Raw genomic sequence first — 21,733 nt, 5'->3', positions numbered from 1 at the left:
CTAGCTGTCCCTGGGACAGTGGTATTTGGAGAGCCTTCTCCTAGTTCTTTTTTTCAGTCTTCATTCAAGTTGTCACAATATTCCTTCTGTTTTTGTTTTGGGTTTCTTTGGCTTTGAGCATGTAGGATCTTAGCTGCCTGTCCAGAATGGAACCTGCACCCTCTACATTGGAAGGTGAAGTCGTAACCCCTGGAGCACCAGGGAGGTGCCTGCGTGGCCTTCTGCTGGAACAATCTCCATCCTACATTCCTCACTTTTCATGAGAATCTGGTATCCTCACCTGCCTAACTGTTAAACACTTGGTCATATATTCTGAACTAGTTGATAGTCAATACTTATCCCTAAAGCCAAATTATAAATGTTATGTATCAACATGAAGGCAATGGAAAGAGCCACTGAAGTATGTTGATTAAGGTCAATATGATTATAATAAAAAATGACTCAAAGTTTGGTATAAAGAAGAGATTGGGAGACATGGGTGATGAAAAAACAGTTCTGAGTCTGTCACGTAATCCGGAAAGAAATAATCAGATGCCCTAAGCTTGGTGGGGGATGTGCAGAGATGTGGAAAGTTGAGAAATATACAAGTGAAAGAAACCATGATGTTTGGTGATTAACTGAACATTGACTGCATTTTCCTTCTCCTATATTATCCAATTAAATAAGAAAATAATTTATGTGATACAATATTTTTGTTTTCTAGACTTTGTCCCCAGAAAGATTTTCCACTCTATGGTAATCTAAATGTATTAAAGTAAATATTTACATGTAATGTTGCTAATTTTCCAGAAGTGAATTATGGCAGATATTTCTGAAGTCAGAGATATGATAAGTTGCCTGATTTAACCTTTCACAAATACTGCAGTATGAAAAGAGGAACTTTGAAGAGAAATTCTGGAATTATATTATGATGCAATTTCCAAAAAAAAAAAAACCAACTATTGCAGCAAGAGACTACACTTAAATGAATTTTATATAAAAGGACATAAACTTGGAAAATGTTTTCTGATGCTGACTCATTCACTTAATCAGACACTTCCTATTTCTGTCATATCCAGTTTAACTGCTGTGATATATCATTTGTGGATGACACTCATAATTCTGCTGAATTAATAACTTTTAGCATCTGCCTGTCCATGACTTTTAACTTTCCAGTTGCTAAATAGAGATTTTTAGTTACAGCTCCATTAATCCAAAGGTTTCCCAGGTAGTGCCAGTGGTAAAGAATCCACCTGTCAGTGGAGGAGACACAAGAGACGTGGGTTCGATCCCTGTGTCTGGAAAGTTCTCTGGCGTAGGAGATAGCAACCCACTCCAGTATTCTAGCCTGGAAAATTCCATGAATGAGCCTGGTGGCTACAGTCCATGCAGCTGCAGAGAGACAAGACTGAAAGACTAAGCACACACCACTAATTTAAACCTTAAGTTGAAGAGCTAAGTGGCAAAATTAAGGTGGTTTTGAGTTCAAAATATGTTTAAATGATCAAAATAACTCATTTTTTCTTTACCTATGTAACAAAGATATTTCTAATGTAGCAAGGTGTGTGGTTGGGAAACTTAAATACTGTGACTCTAGAATCTTTTAGAGTAGGAAGGAAACTAGGGTTCTGTTTTGTTTTCCACTCTTTTCGTTTTCATTATTTGAAACAAGACTGGGAAGAATTCATTGATTTGCCCCCAGCAAGAACCTGTTAAAGAAAATAACTCATTGTTTTAATAGGAGGGAATATAGTTGTTTCATTAATATGCTAATCTTTTTTTTCTGTTATATTGTTTTAATTGCTTTAGCTGTATACTATTTTATTTATTGTTTTTATTTTCTTCTTTGTTCTTGCTTGTCTGAAGTCTGTAGGAACCATGAGGTCTGAGTGGCTGGTTTAGAATCAGGGGTTGGAATAAATAGAGACCAGAACTGATGGTTATAGAACTAAGAGGCTAATAAAAATTTTGATTTATACTTTGAATGGATTGGGAAGCCTGAGGAAAGATTTGAATACAGGAATTACATGATTTGATTTACTTTATAAAAAGCTTTATTTGACTGCTGTTTTGAGAAAGAAAATACAGATCCACAAGGAGAAGCAGAAAGTGTGGCAGCTTATTAAAATAACCGAGATCATGGTGGTTGACCAGGGCAGTAGTGGTGAAGTTAGAAAGTGAATGGATTTAATAAATTATGTGAAGGCTAAGTTCAGTTGATTTGTTTTTAGTCTGAATATGGCACATCAAAGAAAAAATATTAAGCATAAGTGAAATATTTTGGGCTTGATCAAAGGGAAGGATAGAAGTGATATTTGCTGAAATGGCAAAGACTAACAGAGGAACAGGGCTTCCCTGGAGGCTCAGCTGGTAAAGAATCCACCTGCAATGCAGGAGACCCTCGTTCAGTTCCTGCGTTGGGAAGATCCCCTGGAGAAGGGACAGGCTACCCACTCCAGTGTTGTTGCCCTTCCCTGGAGGCTCAGATGGTAAAGAATCCACTTGCTATGCAGGAGACCTGGGTTCAATCCCTGGGTTGGGAAGATCCCCTGGAGGAGAGCATGGCAACCCACTCCAGTGTTCTTGCCTGGAGAATCCCCATGGACATAGGAGCCTGGTGGGCTGCAGTCCATGAGGTCGCACAGAGTTGGACATGACTGAGCAACTAAGCACAGCACAGCAGAGGAGCATTTGAAGAAGTACTTAGTCTTTTCAAAATGTTAAGCTTTGGAATCCTATGGAAGTGATAAGTAGAAAGTTGGGTGTGTGGATGAGGAGTTCAGGGGAACACCTTTAGGATGGAATTAGACATTTGGAGGTTGTTAGAGTTCTGATTGACATGCAATACCATGAGTGCGCATGAGCTGTCCAAAGGACTGAATGCATTGAGGGAATGGGTACCCTCCAATATTTAACTCTGTCTTATAACTATTCTAGTAAATTTTATTTGAAGGATGACTAAACATATGCTAAACATGTTGTTTTATTGTTCTTTAAAATTTGAAATTGCTTTGTCCTTAATTTATGAGTGTAATATATAATTATAAACATGTAAACCTAGACAGCATATTAAATATATAAACCTAGACAGTATATCAAGAAGCAGAGACATTACTTTCTCAATAAAAGTCTGTATAGTCGAAGCTATGGTTTTTCTGGTAGTCATGTATGGGTGTAAGAATTGGACCGTAAAGAAGTCTCGGCACTGAAAAATTGATGCTTTCTAATTGTGGTGCTGGAGAAGACTCTTGAGAGTCCTTGGAACTGCAAGGAGATCAAACCAGTCAGTCCTAAAGGAAATCAACCCTGGAAGGACTGATGCTGAAGCTGAAGCTCCAATGCTTTGACCACCTGATGTGAAGAGCTAACTCATTGGAAAAACATTCTTTCCTGATGCTGGGAGAAACTGAGGACAAGAGGAGAAGGGGGCGACAGGGGATGAGATGGTTAAATAGCATGACTGACTCAATGGACATGAATCTGAGCAAACTCCAGGAGATACTGAGGATAGAGGAGCCTGGCATGCTTCAGTCCATGGAGTTACAAAGAGTTGGACATGACTTAGGGACTGAACAACAAAAACAATTATGTATTTGTTTTTTCCTCAAGATAGTGATTAAATTTTTAATAAAACATTCTCTTTCATATCTTAGATTGTATCATTTTTCCTGTTTTGTTTTTTCCATCAGACATTCTATTCCTTAGTCCTGGTCACATCTTTTTCATACTCTTGAGGTTCTACCTATGTCCAGAGATCCTTGATTTTCCACTCACAATGATGAATGAAATGGAATTATTTTATGTAATTGATGTGGATTCCCTCTACTGCCATTTATGAAAACGTATTTTCCTCCCTCTTCTCTCCTTTGAGGGGTTTCTTGAAAGTTCTGTTGACAATGGAAGGGCTCATTATTGATCTAGTTCCCTGGGAAGTAATGACCAAGATTTCAGAAGTGAAGTGAGGGGCACTCAATTACCAGCATGAGTTAAATTTGACTCCGGTGAACACAGCCCCAAAACTGTTGCTTGCAATTTGTTATTCTTTTATTAGAAAAGTGACTTTTATTTTATTTTGGCCAGAGATTAATGCCACACTATCTATTTAACTGACATGAAAGTGGAGAGAAACGTGTGGAGACAGCCTTTTAGTGGACTTTGTTGCATGATGTCCTGTTTCACTCCTGCCTCGCATGGTGTATTTTCCACATTACCAGCTCTGAATGTGGAGCCTTTTTGTAGTTGGCAAATCAGCTCCTCCTTTCACTGTGGTCCATTTCCAGTATGTTGGGGTGATGGGGTCTTCTGTTATGCTCCTTCTGCTGTCTATTTCTATAAGCTTATTGCCTTTTAGAAAATTATTAAGACACTTAGTTTTATAATTATAGATGAAGCATTGGTTTATGATTAATAACTCAGGTAATGAATTTGGCAGGAATGTTCTCAAATTTTCTTCCCCCAGTTATTAGCTTTGTGAATTTGAGAATGTTACTTAAGCCTAGTAAAAATGTGGTTTATTTTTCTTTAAGGGGTAATAATCAGACCTAACAGAAAGGATTACAGTCAGCATTAAGTAAGGAACTATATATCAAGCCTGGTTTCTTGAGATTAGTATATGCTTAATATTACTGTTTGGAGTAGGAAATGGCAACCCACTCCAGTATCCTTGCCTGGAGAATTTCATGAACAGAAGAGCCTGGTGAGCTGCAGTCCATAGGGTCGCAAAGAATTGGACATTCTAAGTGACTAAGCATGCAATATTATTATTAATAATAATAACATGAGTAACATTATTTTAAAATTTTACATAAGTGATATAATGATAGCTTTTATATTCTGATTTATTGTCTGGTTGTATGCCAATTATGTAATTTTAATTCTGGAAACCTACATAGTATGAAGAAAACATGTTAATAAAACCAAAAGCACATGTGCATATATCCACATTTTAAATGTTATGATTCTGCTGAAAACTTCTAATTATAAGAACAACTAAGGGAAAAATCATTGTTTGCATTTCTAGGATTTTTCTCATTCTAGTGTTTATTTTTATAGACAATTTTTTTTTTCCTATAGTTGTAAGTTCACAGCAAGATTGAATGGAAGGTGGTGTTGCCTGATAGCTTAGTTGGTAAAGAATCTGCCTGCAATGCAGGAGACCTCAGTTTGATTCCTGGGTCAGGAAGATTCCCTGGAGAAGGGATAGGCTACCCACTCCAGTATTCTTGGGCTTCCCTTGTGGCTCAGCTGGTAAATAATCCACCTGCAATGGGGAGACCTGGTTTCGATCCCTGGGTTGGGAAGATCCCCTGGAGAAGGGAAAGTCTACCCACTCCAGTATTCTGGCCTAGAGAATTCTATGGTTCATAGGGTTGCAAAGAGTTGGTCACGACTGAGTGACTTTCACTTACACTTACTTACATATAATTCCCACCCCACATTCATATGTGGCTTCCCTCATTATCAAAATCCTTCACCCCATTTATTCATTTATTGACACACAGTCACCCAAATTACTTTAAGGTTCACTTGGTTTTATACATTCTATTGGTTTAGACAAATAGCAACATGTTATACATGTATAACTATATGGGCTTCTCTCATGGATTAGATGTTAAAGAATCTGCCTGCAGTGCAGGAGACCCAGGTTCCATCTCTAGGTCAGGAAGATCCCCTGGAGAAGGGAATGGCAACCCACTCTAGTATTCTTGCCTGGAGAATCCCATGGACAGAGGAGTCTGGCAGGCTATAGTCCATGGGGTTTCAAAGAGTTGGACACAACTGAGCGACCTTCACTATTGTAGCAACATGTATCCATCATTAGAGTTTATCATACAGAATAATTTCTCTGCCCTAAAAATCCTCTATGTTCCACCGATTCATCCCTTCCTCCTCCAGTCCCTGGAAACCACTGATCTTTTTACTGTCTCCATAGTTTTGCCTTTTCTAGAATGTCATAAAGATGGAATTATACAGTATGTAACCTTTTCAGATAGACTTCTTCCACTTAGTAATATGCGTTAAATTTCCTCCATGTCTCTTCATTTGTCTGACAGCTCATTTCTTTTTAGTGTTGAACAATATTCCATTGTCTGCATGTGCCAGAGTTTGTTTGTATTATTTTCTGGCCGTAGTTTTCTATGGCAATTAATTGGCATCTTCTATAGATGTTCTACATACGTCTTACAAACTTGAGTGTCATATAGATGTATTGTTTCCAGTGCCCAAATTTATCTCTGCCATGATCTATGCACTATTTATATTTCATAGCAAATATACATAAGTAGGATTACAAAGAGTACTATCGTACTAATATTCAAGACTGAAAGATCAGAATTAATTGGATTAGTTTAGAATCTGGTTGGTCAATTATTAAGAATCTGTGGAGGTAATGAAGATTTGTCTAATTTTCAATTGGTGGATTTAGATTAATGAATATTTGCTGATTTGCTTTTCCAACAACACAGGATTTTTCAGCTGCAAGTGTAAAGAAATACACTGTTCAACTGCAAAACCTATAATAGCAACAACAAAACCTATCAGATTCCGCATAACAAAGAAAAAAAACCCTGAAAGCAAAATGAAAGACTAATATGAATTATCCTGGAACCAGCCTTTGTAATTTGTGATTATGAATTTTTCTTTTTGCAGTTTGACATTCTTCATGGTCAACATAAAAATGAAATGGAAGAAGTATCAGGACTTATAAGGGAAGAATCAAAATCTCAAAACAGCAATGACAGAGTGGTCTATGAGTTAAGAGCAGAGGTAAGATTTTGGATAGAGTAGTGTACCAAACGGAGAAGGCAATGGCACCCCACTCCAGTACTCTTGCCTGGAAAATCCCATGGACGGAGGAGCCTGGTGGGCTGCAGTCCATGGGGTCGCTGAGAGTTGGACATGACTCAGTGACTTCACTTTCACTTTTCACTTTCATGCATTGGAGAAGGAAATGGCAACCCACTCCAGTGTTCTTGCCTGGAAAATCTCAGGGATGGCGGAGCCTGGTGGGCTGCTGTCTGTGGGGTCACACAGAGTCAGACACGACTGAAGTGACTTAACAGCAGCAGCAGCAGTGTACCAAAACATATCTGAAGTTTATTAAATGATATGCTGTCCTAAGAAGTAAAACTGGGGATCTTGGTTTATTTTATGAAAAAGAATGCTGCTGAAAATGAAGAATAATACTTCAGTTTGCATGTGATTTACTTATTTATTTAGCCACAATTCAAGGCATGCGGGATCTTAAGTTCACTGTCCAGGGATTAAACCCATTCCCTCTGCAGTGGAATCACAGAGTCTTAACCACTGGACCACCAGGGAAGTCCGGTGATTTAAAATATAATTTAAAATGCTGTGAAATTATATTGGTCCAACACTATGTCTGAATTATCTGAATATTACAAAGATATTATTTGACTGAAAAAACCACCCTATAGCTGATACATTTTACTGTAAATAAATACTTGCTAAAATTTTGATTAACTGCCTGGGATCTGATGGGTTAAGATGTTATCTGGAATAATGACATACAGGTTTTGTAGCATGTAATTCTGGTTGAATTTCATGTGGCCTTTGGCAACTAGCTGTAGGCAGAACAATATCCTTTTGGTTATAGTTAATCCATTTCTTAGATATAGCAAGTAAAGTAGTGGAAATCTCTATATTCCACTCCCACATCAACAACAAATTAATTTTCAGATGATACACTCTATTTTATTAGCCTTGTTGATAAAGCAGGAATTATTCTTAGAGATAGGAGGGGAGAATAAATTATTTGTACTTTATAGAACATTGTGTTAGTGCGTTAAAAGCGGGAAATCATAAATTATTTATTTTGTAACAGGTAATTCTGGAAGATGTCTTAGATACAAATGTGTAGGAACAATTCAGAAAATGGAGTTAAGCAAGTGAAAAATAGACTGGTAGGAAAGTAATTTGTATTAGAAGATTTCTCTCTTATAAAATTCTGTCAAGACTGAATTCACACCACAGTATGTTTTATGTCAGATGATATAGCACAATGGAAAATGCATAGATTTTGGAGCAAAAATGGCTCCATCACTTACTGATTACTTTATCCTGGTCCACTGCTTAAGCCTCTGAGTCTCAGTATGCAGGTTGTAATAACAGAAGTAAGAGGAAACACTGGCTACCACACAGGATTTTTCAAAAGATGACACACGGCAGGGGAAAAGTGTCGGAGGCAGAGTGCTTTCCTGTTGGGAATTAGCCGAGGTAGTTAGCTCTGCCTGAGATTCATTTTTCCCTTGTCACCTCTTCTGAGTCGTATAAGGAGTGTTGAGGGAGGCAGGGCATATGGAGATACCCTGATGAGAAAGACTGAATTGTTGAAAACATCTCTTCCTAACGATTATGTCAAAGGGAAAAACAAGTGAAGGCTCTTTTAACTTTTGTTTTCTAAGAGGAACCAAACCATCAGGGTAGATACCACCTCTCCTTGGCCCTGAGATCTGGGAAGCATCTTTGATGAGGTACAGCACGTAGAATACAGGCTCATTTAGGAGTTAGAGACAAATGCATGGAAGTCACATATGGGTATTATTACTCTCCTCAAAAGCTGGCAATTTTGTCTTAGATCCTCATTTTCAGGATATTTTGGGAACCATAGCAATACAGGATCTCTGATGCGCGACTTTTTTAGTTTGGTGTAATAGAAAGTTCTGAGACTCTTTGAGGAAACCATGTCACCTCCATAGAGCTCAATTATGTATCTTAAATTCGTATACAGTTTGCCCACCTAAAGACACTTTCCTACAAGACATTCAAGCACTATGAGACATAATTTTGCTATTTTGAAACTCTTAGTGAAGCTCTTAATGCTGAAAGCTAATGTAGACATGATTTGGCTATGTTTTTGGCTGTGTGCTCTTTAATGCTGTATTCAGTTGAATTAAACTGAAGAAAGAAGACTTTGTTCAAAAGAAAACAAATATTGGGAGAAATTCTTAGAGAAACAGTGAGCCCCTGTGTGTGTGCTGTGTAGGTGGGTATATGTGTTCATTTGAATTTTAAACCAGGATAGAAGTTATGATCTTTTTTTTTTAAAAGAAGACATAACCATTGCATTGTTTCACTTTTTATACTGGTTGCATTTAGGTCTTAAGATCATATCATGGCTTTTTATGTTTGCATAAAAGTCATTGGGTGATTCTACTGTAATTTAATATAATCTATTTTTTAAAAATCTGCTTACTTTTATTATTAGATATATAAATCTGCCTGGAATGTGGGAGACCTGAGTTTAGTCCCTGGGTTGGGAAGATCCCCTGGAGAAGGGAACGGCTACCCATTCCAGTATTCTTGCCTGGATAATTCTGTGGACAGAGGAGCCTGGCAGGCTATGGTCCATGGGGTTCAAAGAGTGAAACACGACTGAGAGACAGATACTTTCACTTTCACATGTAATCAACACTGCAGCAAATATGCATGGGCAGATACATCTTTAGACATTTAAAAATGGCTTAGGTTAAATTCCTAGAAATAGACTTTTTCAAAAGAATGTTTGTTTTTTTTTTTTTCAGTATTTTATACACACTGCCAACTTGTCCATTAGAAAATTATATCAAATTTATATTTGTACTCACCTGCAATGTATAAGCATGCTCACTGTATAGCCAACAGTATATATTATTGTTTTTTAATACTTCCCTAGTTGATAGGCCAAAAAGATCATTTTAATTTGTATTTTATTGAACTAAATAAACACTGCTAGTTGTTTGCTCATTTTTATTGGTATAATGTTTATTGTAATAGCTACCATTTGCTGAGAACTTACTGCATACATCAATATATACTGCTGGGTTGTTGAAATATAGAATCTTACTTCATATTTTAACACTTTTGGGTTCTGTGTATTCTTAGCTACTTTTAATGGAAAACAACTTAAAGAACTTAACCTTGCTCAAGGTTACAAAGACAACTTCAAATGTTATTGAGATCATCTTTTACCTCTGTTCTCCTTTAGTTCCAATTTCTCAGGAGTGCACACTGAGGTCAGATTTTCAGCAGGTTAGGAGCTTAAGGTTACCAGCTCTGAGTTAAATCCTGAAGCCATGTGTTAGCAGCAGCCAGTAACTGACATTGCTACCTTGTTTTCTCCTCTTCTTGTGGATTTACTAAAGCAATGACTCTGGAAATGTGATTGATTTTACTTGTTGGAATTAAAAAATAGTATTTTTATATCAAACATCATGATTTTCTAACCATTGATGATTCTTGCATATCATGGACACCTTTTTTGAAACTGTTTGTTGCTAACACGCACCAATTTAATAACAATATTGTTTTCACCTGTTGATTAGTCACTAAGTCGTGTCTGACTCTTTGCGACCCCATTAACTGTAGCATACTGGGCTTCTCTGTCCATCAACATCTCCCTGAGTTTGCTCAAACTCATGCCCATTGAGTCAGAGATTGCTGTTGTTCAGTCATTCAGTCGTGTTCAAGTCTTTGAGGAGTGTGTTTTTCTTGTCTTTGAATCTGCCCAGCCTCTTTCAGAAGTAGTTTGATGACAGTCTTGGAAATTGGATTGGTCAAAGAAATGAAAAATCCAGCCCTGATTTTAAAAAAGGCTCCACAGTATTTAAAACATTGATTCTTCCGCTCAGTGTGTGATGAGGTGAATTCTCTAAGCATGGAGTCATTTGATAAACATATGTTAATATGCACATGTGTGCATGTGTTATTGGGGCTTCTCTGGTGGCTCACACGGTAAGGAATCCGCCTGCAGTGCAGGAGACCTGGGTTCAGTCCCTGGGTCAATAAGATCCCCTGGAGAAAGGAGTGGCTACCCACTCCAGTATTCTTGCCTGGAGAGTTCCATGGAGAGGAGCCTCGCGGGCTGCCGTCCATGAGGTCACAAAGAGTAGGACACGACTGAGAGACTAACACCACCATGCAGATATGCATATGCATAACCAGTGCATTTCATCTTTTCCCCACATTTAAGGTCAAGACCCCTTGAACTAGAAAGGAGAATTTGTTTAGAATGGACATGGACTGGCCTTCATTACTTCTTTCTACAACCTAGCTCCTGCTTGAAAGCAAACTCATAATCAGGAAACACTTGCATTACATTTTTTAGGCCAAATTTTTGGGATAATTATTTTCCAAGAGAAAACAATTAGTTTATCTTATATTGTTCCAAAAAAAATGTATTACTTACATTTCAGTTTCAAATTTTCAGGAGTTTTGATTTCATATTTCTTTTCTGTGGTTTGTTGTTTTTTCTTCTCACCAATTCACACATTTATATCTTATTCCCGTTTCATTTCAGAAAGATTAAGTCAATATGCTTTCCCCTTAGTTGTAGTTTAGTCGCTCAGTCGTGTCCAATTCTTGTGACCCTGGGAACTGTAACCTGCCAGGCTCCTCTGTCCATGGAATTTCCCAGCAAGGATACTGGAGAGGGTTGGCATTTCCCACTCCAGGGGGTCTTCCCATACTTTTCCCTTCTTAACTCAATAAGTCACATAGAAACTCTGAAAACTACATGTAAAGCAAACATAAAGGACTCTCCCAGTTGAAGAGAAGTGGCCTTCAGCCAGGTACCTTGGAACCTAAGAAATGACATGATGTGAGTTGCCTGATTTTCTTTTCCCTGCATATATCCCAGAATTGGAGCTGGGAAGAGGCCAGAAACCTGGAAATACAATGCAACCAGATGAAAACAAAAGATAACTGATATCCATTTGCTCTAATCAAAGGACTAGGGAATGGCCAGCTTAGCAAGACAGAAACTTCTAGATTAGAAATGTTCTAGCCTACCAAATAACTACAGAAAACAGTGGTACTCCACCTCAACTCCTGTTAATAAAGCTGACTGGGGAGCCTACACTTTCACTCTTACAAGGCAGTAGAAAGTTGCTCTGTCCTTTCTTCTGAAGTGGTGGCATTGAAGACTGAGTTGGAGCCAGGGTGTCATCCCCATTGGGCAGTAATGAGACCCCCAGACCTTTTCCCTGCTGTCAGTGAAAATCAGGTGGGGAGTCTATATTTCACCTCCACCCTCCCCCAGCTAACAAGGTCTAGTGGAAGCGGTGACTCCCATCCCCCTCCAGCAGGGGGCATCCCCACCCAGGTATCAGTGGAGGTTTGTGGGGAACCTGGACTTGTACCTTCATCTGGAAGTAATGAGTTAGTGCTGCCTCTTTACCTTCCAGAATAGTGTGTCAGAGGAACCCCCCTATGTTTAGATAAAATAGAGTCTCATAAGATAATACTGAATATGTTCAGAACACAACTGAATATTACTCATCATATCAAGAACCAAAATATCTCAGAGTGAATGAAAAAGACAAGCAAGAAATGCCGATTCTGCAAAGACAGAGATGTTTGCATTCCTTGGCAAAGATTTTAAAGTGGCCATCATAAAAACGCTCTAATCAGCAATAGTAACCATGCTTGAAACAAATAGAAAAAGTAGCCATGCTTAGCCACTTATGCTTAGCCGCTCAGTCATGTCTGACTCTTTGCAACCCCTCGGACTGTAGCCCACCAGGCTCCTCCATCCATGGGATTCTCCAGGCAAGAATACTGAAGTGAGTTGCCATGCCCTGCTCCAGGGGATCTTCCCAGTCTAGAGATTGAACCCTAGTCTCTTGTGTCTCCTGTATTGATGGTGAGTTCTTTACCTCCGGCCCCACCAGAGAAATAGAAAATACAAAGAAGAAACAAATGGAAAGGTTAGAAGGGAAAAGCATAGTAACCACAATTAAAAAAAAAATAAAGGAATGGAAGGGAGAGGGGAAAGAATCCAGTCTGAAACAGTCTGGAAGAGAAAAAGCCTTTGCTAACAAGGATTGTGGTAGGTTGCCTGTGGGATGCTAACAAATATCAAACACTTAAGCCTCTGGAGGCCAGTGTGAGAGGAGAAATTATGTGGGCTGAAAATATTACTCAAAGAAATAGAGTGAAAATTTTCCAAATTTAGGAAAAGGGTCAAATCTGCAGTCAAGATGCTTGCTGCTGCTGTTGCCAAGTCGCTTCAGTCGTGTCCGACTCTGTGCAACCGCATAGACGGCAGCCCACCAGGCGCCACCATCCCTGGGATTCTCCAGGCAAGAACACTGGAGTGGGTTGCCATTTCTGTCTCCAAGATGCTTAGCAAACCCCAATCAGTATAACCTCAAGTAGGTCCACATCAAGACATATTAGTCAACATGTGGAGAATTAAGAAAAAAAAAATCTTGACAACAGGAAGGAAATTACACCTGAGCTATAGGGAAGAAATAATCCAAATGACAGTGAAAATTGCATCAGAAACCATGGAGGCCAGAAAAAAGTAGCACACACTTGTCCAAATTCTAAAAGAATTGTCAACTCAAATACTATATCCAGTCAACGTGTCCTTTAGGACACTTTCAGATGAAAGAAAACTAAGATAAACTGTCTCCAGTAAGCAAGCACATGAAAAGATGTCAATACATGAGCCATCAAGGGAATGCAAATTAAAACCACAGTAAGCTTGTAACTACATACTTAGCAGAATGGCTAAAATAGAAATTAGTAACAACAGCAATGCTGGTGAGAATGCAGAGCTCCTGGCCATGCACCTTTCTGCAGGAAATGTAAATCATACAATCACACAGGAAAACAGTCTGGTGGGTTCCCAAATAACAGCTCTCATATGACGAAGAAGTTGCACTCCTGGGTATTTCTCTCAGAGAAATGAGAATGTATACCTTCAAACGTATATCCACACTTACCCATGGATCTTTAAAGCAGTTTTTGTTTGTAAATGCCAAAATTTGGATACAAAAACAATACCTTCCATGAGGAAACAATAATACAATCATACCTTGGGATATACCTCAGCAGTTAAATGGAATGAATTTTTTTATCTGTACAGCAATCTGGATGCATCTTTGGAGAAGCATGTTGAGTGAAAAATCTTAGAAGATAACATAAGCCCATAATTCCATTTGTATTACAGTACTGAAATTATATATGTTTCAAAACAGAGAGCAGATTAGTGGTTTCAGGGGATGAAGGAGGGATGGGAGGGGAGTGTGTGTGGCTATAAAGAGGCAACATGATACATCCTTCTGATGAAAATGCCCTCTATTTTGACTATATGATTGTTGACATCTGGTTATTACATTGTTACAACTATAGAGTTGTAAGATGTTACCACTTGGCCACACAGTATATAGGGCACTTGGGATTCATTTTGATCATTTCTTATAACTGCTTAAGAATGTACAATTATCTCAAAAATACAGTTAAAAACTTCCAGTCTTCTCTCAGTATGTATGACAAGTTCCACCCTTTCTATATACTCCTCTGAAAATAGGCATCTTTAGTTTTATTTCCATTTCTGGGGTCCCAGAGACCTGAGTCCAAATTCTTATCTTGGTACCTTCTTTCCATCTGGCTTCCTAACAACTACATAGGTCTTCTTCTTTTTTTAGAAAATACTTTTTATTTATCTATGTTTGGCTGTCCTGGGTCTTCGTTGCTGCAAGTGCTCTTCTCTAACTGCAGTGAGCAGGCTTCTCAATGTGGTGGCTTCTCTTGTTCCAGAGATGGGCTTGGGGCACATGGGCTTCAGTAGTTGCAGCCCGTGGCTCGGTAGCTGCAGCTCCCGGCTCTAGAGCACAGGCTCAGTAGTTGTGGTGCTCATGTTTAGTTGTTCCATGGCATGTAGGATCTTCTCGATCTAAGGATCAAACGAATGTCTCTTTCATTGACAGGCAGATTCTTTACCTCTGAGCCACAAGGGAAGTTCCTACGTAGGCTTTCTGAGTGTTTGATTGTCTGGAAAACATAGTTTAAGTAATAGCTCATCTAAAGGATTATTTCATCCATATATGTGAAGTACTAAACATTGTACATTACATATATGTAGTAGGCATGTAAGGAATACATGTTTTCTCCCTTGTCATTCTTTTTTCATTTTGTAGATCCTATATCGGAATGACAATCAGATTTTTACACATTAGTAACACTGTAGATAATTCTGCGATATCCCATAGAAGACTTCAGGATACTTCTATAATATGCGTGTGTTCTTCCTCTCCTCAGCTGTAAACTTTTTGGAATTTAAGGGCACTGTCTTACAGTACTGCACTGACCACAGTTTCTGGTGCCAATAGGTCTCTAATACATGTTTGCTGGGGGGATTGCATCTTTTAATGTGAATAATCTGGCTCCAAAATTAGTCTGTATACCTTCCAAAGGAGTAGAATCCTTTCCTATTCTTGAATCACTAAGTGTTTTGAATTATATCTTTTCACTCATTGACACTCAGGCAAATCTCCAGTGATTATGTGGACAAAGACCATGGGAGTCTGGAGCTGGAAAGAACCTGAAAGTTACCAGGTAGTCCTTCATTTCACAGGGTCCTTTCTGATGTTAGTGAATTACCCACAATGACACTGGATGTGTCCCCCTCGCCACGCCTTTGACACTTCTTCTCTGATGCTTCATTTGGATTATAATCTTTTCACATCATATGAGAGTATGCTCTTTATTTTTTAAATGGAAGATAATTGCTTTGCAATGCTGTGTTAGTTTCCACCATACAACAACATGAATCAACCATAAGAATACACATATCCCTTCTCTCTAGAGCCTCCCTCCCACCAGTGCTCTTGAAACGATTTCTTTTTCTTCCTCATCCTAACTGAATGCAGTATGATATAAGCTGAAGGAACCAAATATATTCATTTTTCTCTTTTTCAGAATGTCTATATTTATTTACTTTTAAAATGGTGCTTATTAAGACAAAAAAGGTCCAGATGGGTAACATGTTAAATTTAACTTGTGATTATATAAGTAGTCTTCTTTATTTTGCTTATGCAGGATAAAACATAAACATTTTGTAACATAAGATTTTTTTCATGTTCAGCAATTGTGTCATTGTTGGGGTTTAAGGCAAATTTTCTCCATGTGTGCATACCAACTGGATTCTCAAAATGGCAGTGAAATGAAAAACAAGGCCAGGCAATGAAATTGTAGTTTATTTGCTTATCCACTCATTGTCTAATTCAGTTATTTATTCAGCAAATATTTAGCAACAATATCCAGTATACTTGGTACTAGAATTAAGCACTGGGGATTCAATAGAGTGGTTGCCACCTTGGGAAGCAAACCAACCAACCCAGATAGTTAAACCCAGGGTGTTATGTACCTAGATGCGTGGAGAATAGTGATCTATGTGAGCTCATAGAAAAGGTGTTGAGGATGAGATGTGAAGCATGAGATGTGAATAGCATCGAAGTTATGTAAAGAGGAAAGGTAGAGGTGAGGACTGTGGTAAAGAGAATAGCATGTGAGACAGCTAAAGACCGCAGTATTGCCAGCAAATAAATGTAATACAATGTTCTACTGTTATGCAATAGGGAGGGTCAAAGAGGCCCCTTCCTCATGGGCCTCTGTTCTTAGTAAGGACACAAAGAAGAATCTGAAGTCTTAGCAGTGGCAAAAACTACTGTATTAAAGAAAGAACATAAAAACATCTCAAGGAAGAAGTGGGCCAAGCTGAGAGAGGGACTGGCAATGGAATGATGAGATACATGGTTTTCAAGTCAAAGCTTTTACATATTCATCTAGGTGGGCGTGGAATGACAGTTTTGATTGATTGTTGCAAGTTGCAAAGCAACAGGCTCCATTGCTCATGTCTTTCCCATAATTCAGTCTGCTCTAATTAGATGTAGGCATGTATAGAATATTTGTGAGCCTTTTATAGGCTCTGGGCTGCCTAAGGTCACTTGAGGACACAGCTGTGCATCAAGGTGTCATGTACAGAAGTTGGAGAAGCCCCTGTGGTTAGTTTGTATCCACTGTGTGCCTAGGAAGCCTGCAAGTTGGAAAAGTCTGTGGTTATTTTGTATTAATAGCCTATCCATGAGCTTTCCTGGGCCACATTACAGGGTGTCTGGAGTGGGGTTTAGAGATTATCTTGAATCTTTTTCTGTTAGACCATCCTGTGTTGCTCATGTCTAACTGCATAATTTGACATGTAAAAAAATTTAGAGCATTTTTGTTGAGAAGGAGAATATATTGAAGAGTTGGGTTTTGTTTTGTTTTTTAACATATTGGGATATTGACAGTAAATAAAAAGTTCCTCCTTTTCTTCTTACTCAACTATAGATTATGTTGTTTGTGTGAATAGTTTGATTACTAGGAGAGGAGCAGTTCATTCCTAAATGTTTTTCAAGGTGGAGTGGGGGTGGGGGAACACAGAGGGTAGAGAGTGTTTTGTTCTCTGTTTTAAAAGAGAAAATGTTTTCAAGGTGTTTTATTAAATTATAAATTCAATTTTTAATTCTAGAAATATTGTACTGTCCTCCTGTTCTTCCCTGGCTCAGCTGGTAAACAATCTGCCTGCAATGCGGGAGACCTGGGTTCGATCCCAGGGTTGGGAAGATCACCTGGAGAAGGGAATGGCTACCCACTCTAGTATTCTGGCCTGGAGAATTCCATGGACTGTATAGTTCAAGGGTTTGCCAAGAGTCAGACATGATTGAGTAACTTTCACTTTCATTGTGCTTCCCAGGTGGTGCTAGTGGTAAAGAATCTTTCTGCCAGGGCAGGAGACACTGGTTCAATTCCTGCATGAGGAAGTTCCCCTAGAGGAGGAAATGGCAACCCACCTCAATATTCTTGCTGGAGAATCCCATGGACAGAGGAGCCTGGTGGGCTACAGTCCTCAGGATCACAAAGAATCAGACAGGACTGAAGCTGTGCTAGGATCTATTAATAGTAACTCAGTGGTGTCTAAAGTAGAAATGAGCCTGACCTCAGAGAACTGCCTTCAATGAGAGGCACAGCATTCATAAAAAAAAATCACGCAGTTCATTACATATGTTCAACTCTAGGGGAGCTACAAAGTAGATGTGCGTGGTGCTGGGGGAGTTGGGCTAGTTAGGAATTTTAGATGAAGAAATGCCTGAGACTTTATTTACTGACATAGTTAAATGGAATCTTCTTTAATGAGGAGGGCGTCATATAATTAGAAATCTGGTGGCATCATAATTTAATTTTCTGAAATTGCCACAATAGGTGTTGATTTGAATTCATTTAAATCACTTGTATCATATACTTCTTATTGACTTTACATGTTCTAGCAAAGAGACCTAGATTACTGAGAACATGATGAATGTATCAGAACTGATTATATAATTTTGAAAGAGGATATTGACGTTTGCAAGCAGGTTAATTTAGAAGCCTGTTAGTGTTATGGATTTAAGCGTTCTGGCACATTCTGAGTTCTTATTGATGAAACTCAGGAACCAGAATCTATAAAAAGATATGCGATATAAGTAAACCATCAGAGAAAAATAATATTCTTGGAAAAGTGAAAATCAAACTGTCACACATGGATATGCATTCTGGTCATTTAGACAAATATAAGTCTAAGTAGTCCAATTATCCAAGCTGAAACCTGTCACTTGTCCTGGAGTTACAGAAAACTGATTTAAATATAAAACCGAATAATGGATGGAAACCAGTAATCATTTATCCAGGAAGTATTAAGTGCCTCAAGTAACAGATTTTATTTTTTCAGGAAGGGTTTTAAATGATGTGGAGTGAAATGCAGGATTTGAACGTCTTTGCTTGGGTATCTCAACAGCAGTATCTTTTCCAGATGGCTAGGTCTTTGGGAAAGTTTTCTGGCTAAGTTAGATTGATGATTTAATTGTTGTTGTTCGGTAGCTCAGTTGTGGCCAATTCTTTGCAACCCCATGGACTGCAGCATGCCAGGCTCCTCTGTCTATGCAATTCTCTAGGCGAGAATACAGGAGTGGATAGCCATTCCCTTCTCCAGAAGATCTTCCTGACCCAGGGATTGAACTGGGGTCTCCTGCATTGCAGGCAGATTCTTTACTGTCTGAGCCACCAGGGAAGCCCAGTATTTCCCTGAGTATGCCCAAATTCACACCCATTGAGCTGGTGATTTAATTACAATCTGAGATTTAATGTCTTTAACTGTAAATTTCTTACTAACTTTCGTTGGGTAGAAAACAGTCTACTGAAGATTGGGATGTCGGAGGTAATAGAGGAAATTGCGTGAATCAAAACTCTTAAATGTTAGAGTCTCAGGATCAGCCTGTGTCTTCAGAAATTCCTGCACATTTCTGAAATCCCAACCTTGAGGCACCTTGAGTTTTCTCAGTGTCCTCTGGCTTCTTAAGATCTCTGCTGTGATGCCCTCCGGGTCTTATTCTCTTTGGTTTACACGCATGCATTTGGGACTTCTGTTCCCTTGGCCTGCAGGTTCTGTACGGTTTTTTCAAGATCCTGCTTACTGCTTTCCATGGGAGGAATAACGGAATTTAGCTAGTTCATTTTATAATGCTATTAACACTTTTGTGTCTTCATATTAAGTATTCCCCTCAATGCTTCAACTTCAAAATGGCTTTACTACATATGTTACAATATAGTTGCATGAATCATGATTCAAATCTCCAGTAGAGAGAAATATTCTGCTTCATGCTAGAGACATTTGATTGAGAACTTTCCTATTATCATCCTCAAAAATGCTCCCCTTAGAAAACATGCTTTTGTATCAAGAGAGACATTGTGGAAGCATGTGCCTTAAACTAGATGAGTAGATGGGAAGAAGACAAGGTGCAAATGCAAAAGACGAGAGCCTTCTGTTTCAAACTTCTGTGAGGTTGAAAGAAAAACATAAAATGGGAGGAGGGCATAATGAGCATAATATACTCTCTGGGAGTATGATTTGATGTGTTTATATTTGACTACATTTGATGTGTTCAAAATGGGTTTCCCAGGTGGCACAGTAAAGAATCTGCCTGCCAGGAGATTGATGTGACCTGGGTTTGATCCCTGGGTCGGGAAGATCCCCTGGAGAAGGAAATGGCAACCCACTCCAGTATTCTTGCCTAGGAATTCCCATGGCCAGAGGAGCCTGGTGGGCTGCAGTCCACTGGATGGCAGAAGAGTTGGACTTGACTGAGCGACTGAGCAAGCATGCACGATGTATTCAAAATACATTGGTTTCCCATGTACCTATAAATACAGCCTGGTGAGTATAAGGTTTTAAGGGCCAAACATACTGAGGAAACCAGTGCCTAGTTCTGATCCTCCAGGTCTCAAATCCCTTGTTAGTATCAATACTTGCCTCTGTAGGTGGTGTCTTCTCTTGCAGGATGTCCACTCTGACTGGTCTGCTCTCTTCTGCACACTGCCTCTTTGACTGTGCCACCTGGTCTCCAGAGAATGCTCTGTGGCTCTTGGATATTTATCTTCCCTGTTGCGTGTGAATCAAGGTTTCTGTACCATCTCTAAATTATACTCATGGAATAGGTGATTTTATTTCTTTCCATTTTTAATTTTTGGAGGCTGTGTTGAGAAAGAAAGTTTTAGTCTATAGTCATGTTCTAAATGATGTGATCCCCAAAAGATACTCTGTTTTGACCCTAGGTGGTCATTTATCATAGCATTGCTTACAGAAAAATAACTTTAAGAAACTCATTTCTTTTATATTGTAAAACAGACATTTAAGTAACATAGGTCAAAGAGAAATTTAATGGAATTTAAGGCTGAAGGATAAAAAACACTGAAATCTTGAGGGATGCTGCAGAATTCAGGGATATTTTTAACATCAGTGACTATATTCGGAAACGGTTATGTCTGCCGTGGGACAGTGCTTCTCAGATCTCAATTACAATGAGTGTAATTAACCCAGAACCCCAGCTGCCCTCGCCTGAAATCCAGGGAATGACAGTGCACTTCTCATAGACAACTCCCAGCCAAAGACGGGCCTCCTGTTGTTGGGACATGCAACCCTTCTCACTAATGACTTTGACTCAAATACTCTGTGTCCTCACCTCCCTTTCCGAGGAAGGCTTTGATGTCTGAGATGATCCGACCCAATCTGCCTTCCTTCCCTGTCTCTCCCTCATGCAGTCATTCCCGATCCCAATCTGACTGTTCTCGGCCTTTCCTGTCTCTCCCCCATTCTCTCTCGTATGCAGTCCCCGCAGTCAATTTATTGTATTTTAAATGCCAGCTGTAATAGTTGCTTCTTGAAATATCCAGATTAACCCAATATCAAAGACAAAAATTAGCAAACTAAATCCTAACAGAAAAAAAAAAAAGCACAATGAATATAGAAAGAGAGAAAGTCAATATTAGGAATTAATACAAAAAAAGGAGAATAGAGTTAGCAAAGACAGAAGTTGGTTTTTTGAAAAATTAATTAAGGCAAAATTAATTAAGAGATATAATTTTAAAAGTCTAGTAATTAAAAAGGGACAAAATTTTAGATAGATCAGAGGTTTACAAAGATAGGGAACCACTCTGCAGAGAGAATTCTAATAAAAATAAAATCTTACATGAAATGAATTATTGACCAGAAAATATAACTTACCCAGTATGACTCTTATAAAAATAGAAAGCTGAAATCCATTTGTAACATTAAATAAAGTAAATTAAAAATTCATGAATTAAAACTTTTTATAATAAAACTCTAGCATCAGAATACTTTATGGTTAAATTCTACCATTCTATGTAGATGATTCTAGTTTTATAGAGCATCTTCTAAAAAAGAGAAAAGAAAGAAAACTTCCCAATTCTTTTTATTGTATTAGTTTAATCCTTATACTGCATCTAGACAAGGGTAATATAAGCAAGGAAGATTATAATCAATTTCACACATAAATATAATGGCAACAATATTGACCAAATATGAGTAGTCTTAATATTTTGATGAATAAAAATTTGTCACAGGAATACAAGGTATACTATAATATTAGATCTTTTA

The 21,733-nt window shown here is 38.5% G+C and overlaps 1 protein-coding gene across 7 annotated transcripts in view; it reads left to right on the top strand.

The window, feature by feature from the left end:
• CCDC102B (coiled-coil domain containing 102B) overlaps positions 1-21,733 on the top strand; it is a 357,152-nt gene that overhangs the window by 86,923 nt on the left and 248,496 nt on the right. For all 7 annotated transcript variants that reach the window (XR_011252448.1, XM_069569169.1, XM_069569171.1 and 4 more), the window contains exon 5: positions 6,628-6,744. Coding sequence is in view for 6 of the 7 variants with exons in the window: in XM_069569169.1 (XP_069425270.1) it covers positions 6,628-6,744 (117 nt within the window). In the remaining variant the exon portion in view is untranslated. The remainder of the gene's footprint in view (positions 1-6,627; positions 6,745-21,733) is intronic.

Source organism: Ovis canadensis, chromosome 23 (genome assembly GCF_042477335.2).
Source record: "Ovis canadensis isolate MfBH-ARS-UI-01 breed Bighorn chromosome 23, ARS-UI_OviCan_v2, whole genome shotgun sequence".
NCBI classification, from domain to species: Eukaryota; Metazoa; Chordata; class Mammalia; order Artiodactyla; family Bovidae; genus Ovis; species Ovis canadensis.
This window is presented reverse-complemented; position numbering and strand designations above follow the sequence as displayed.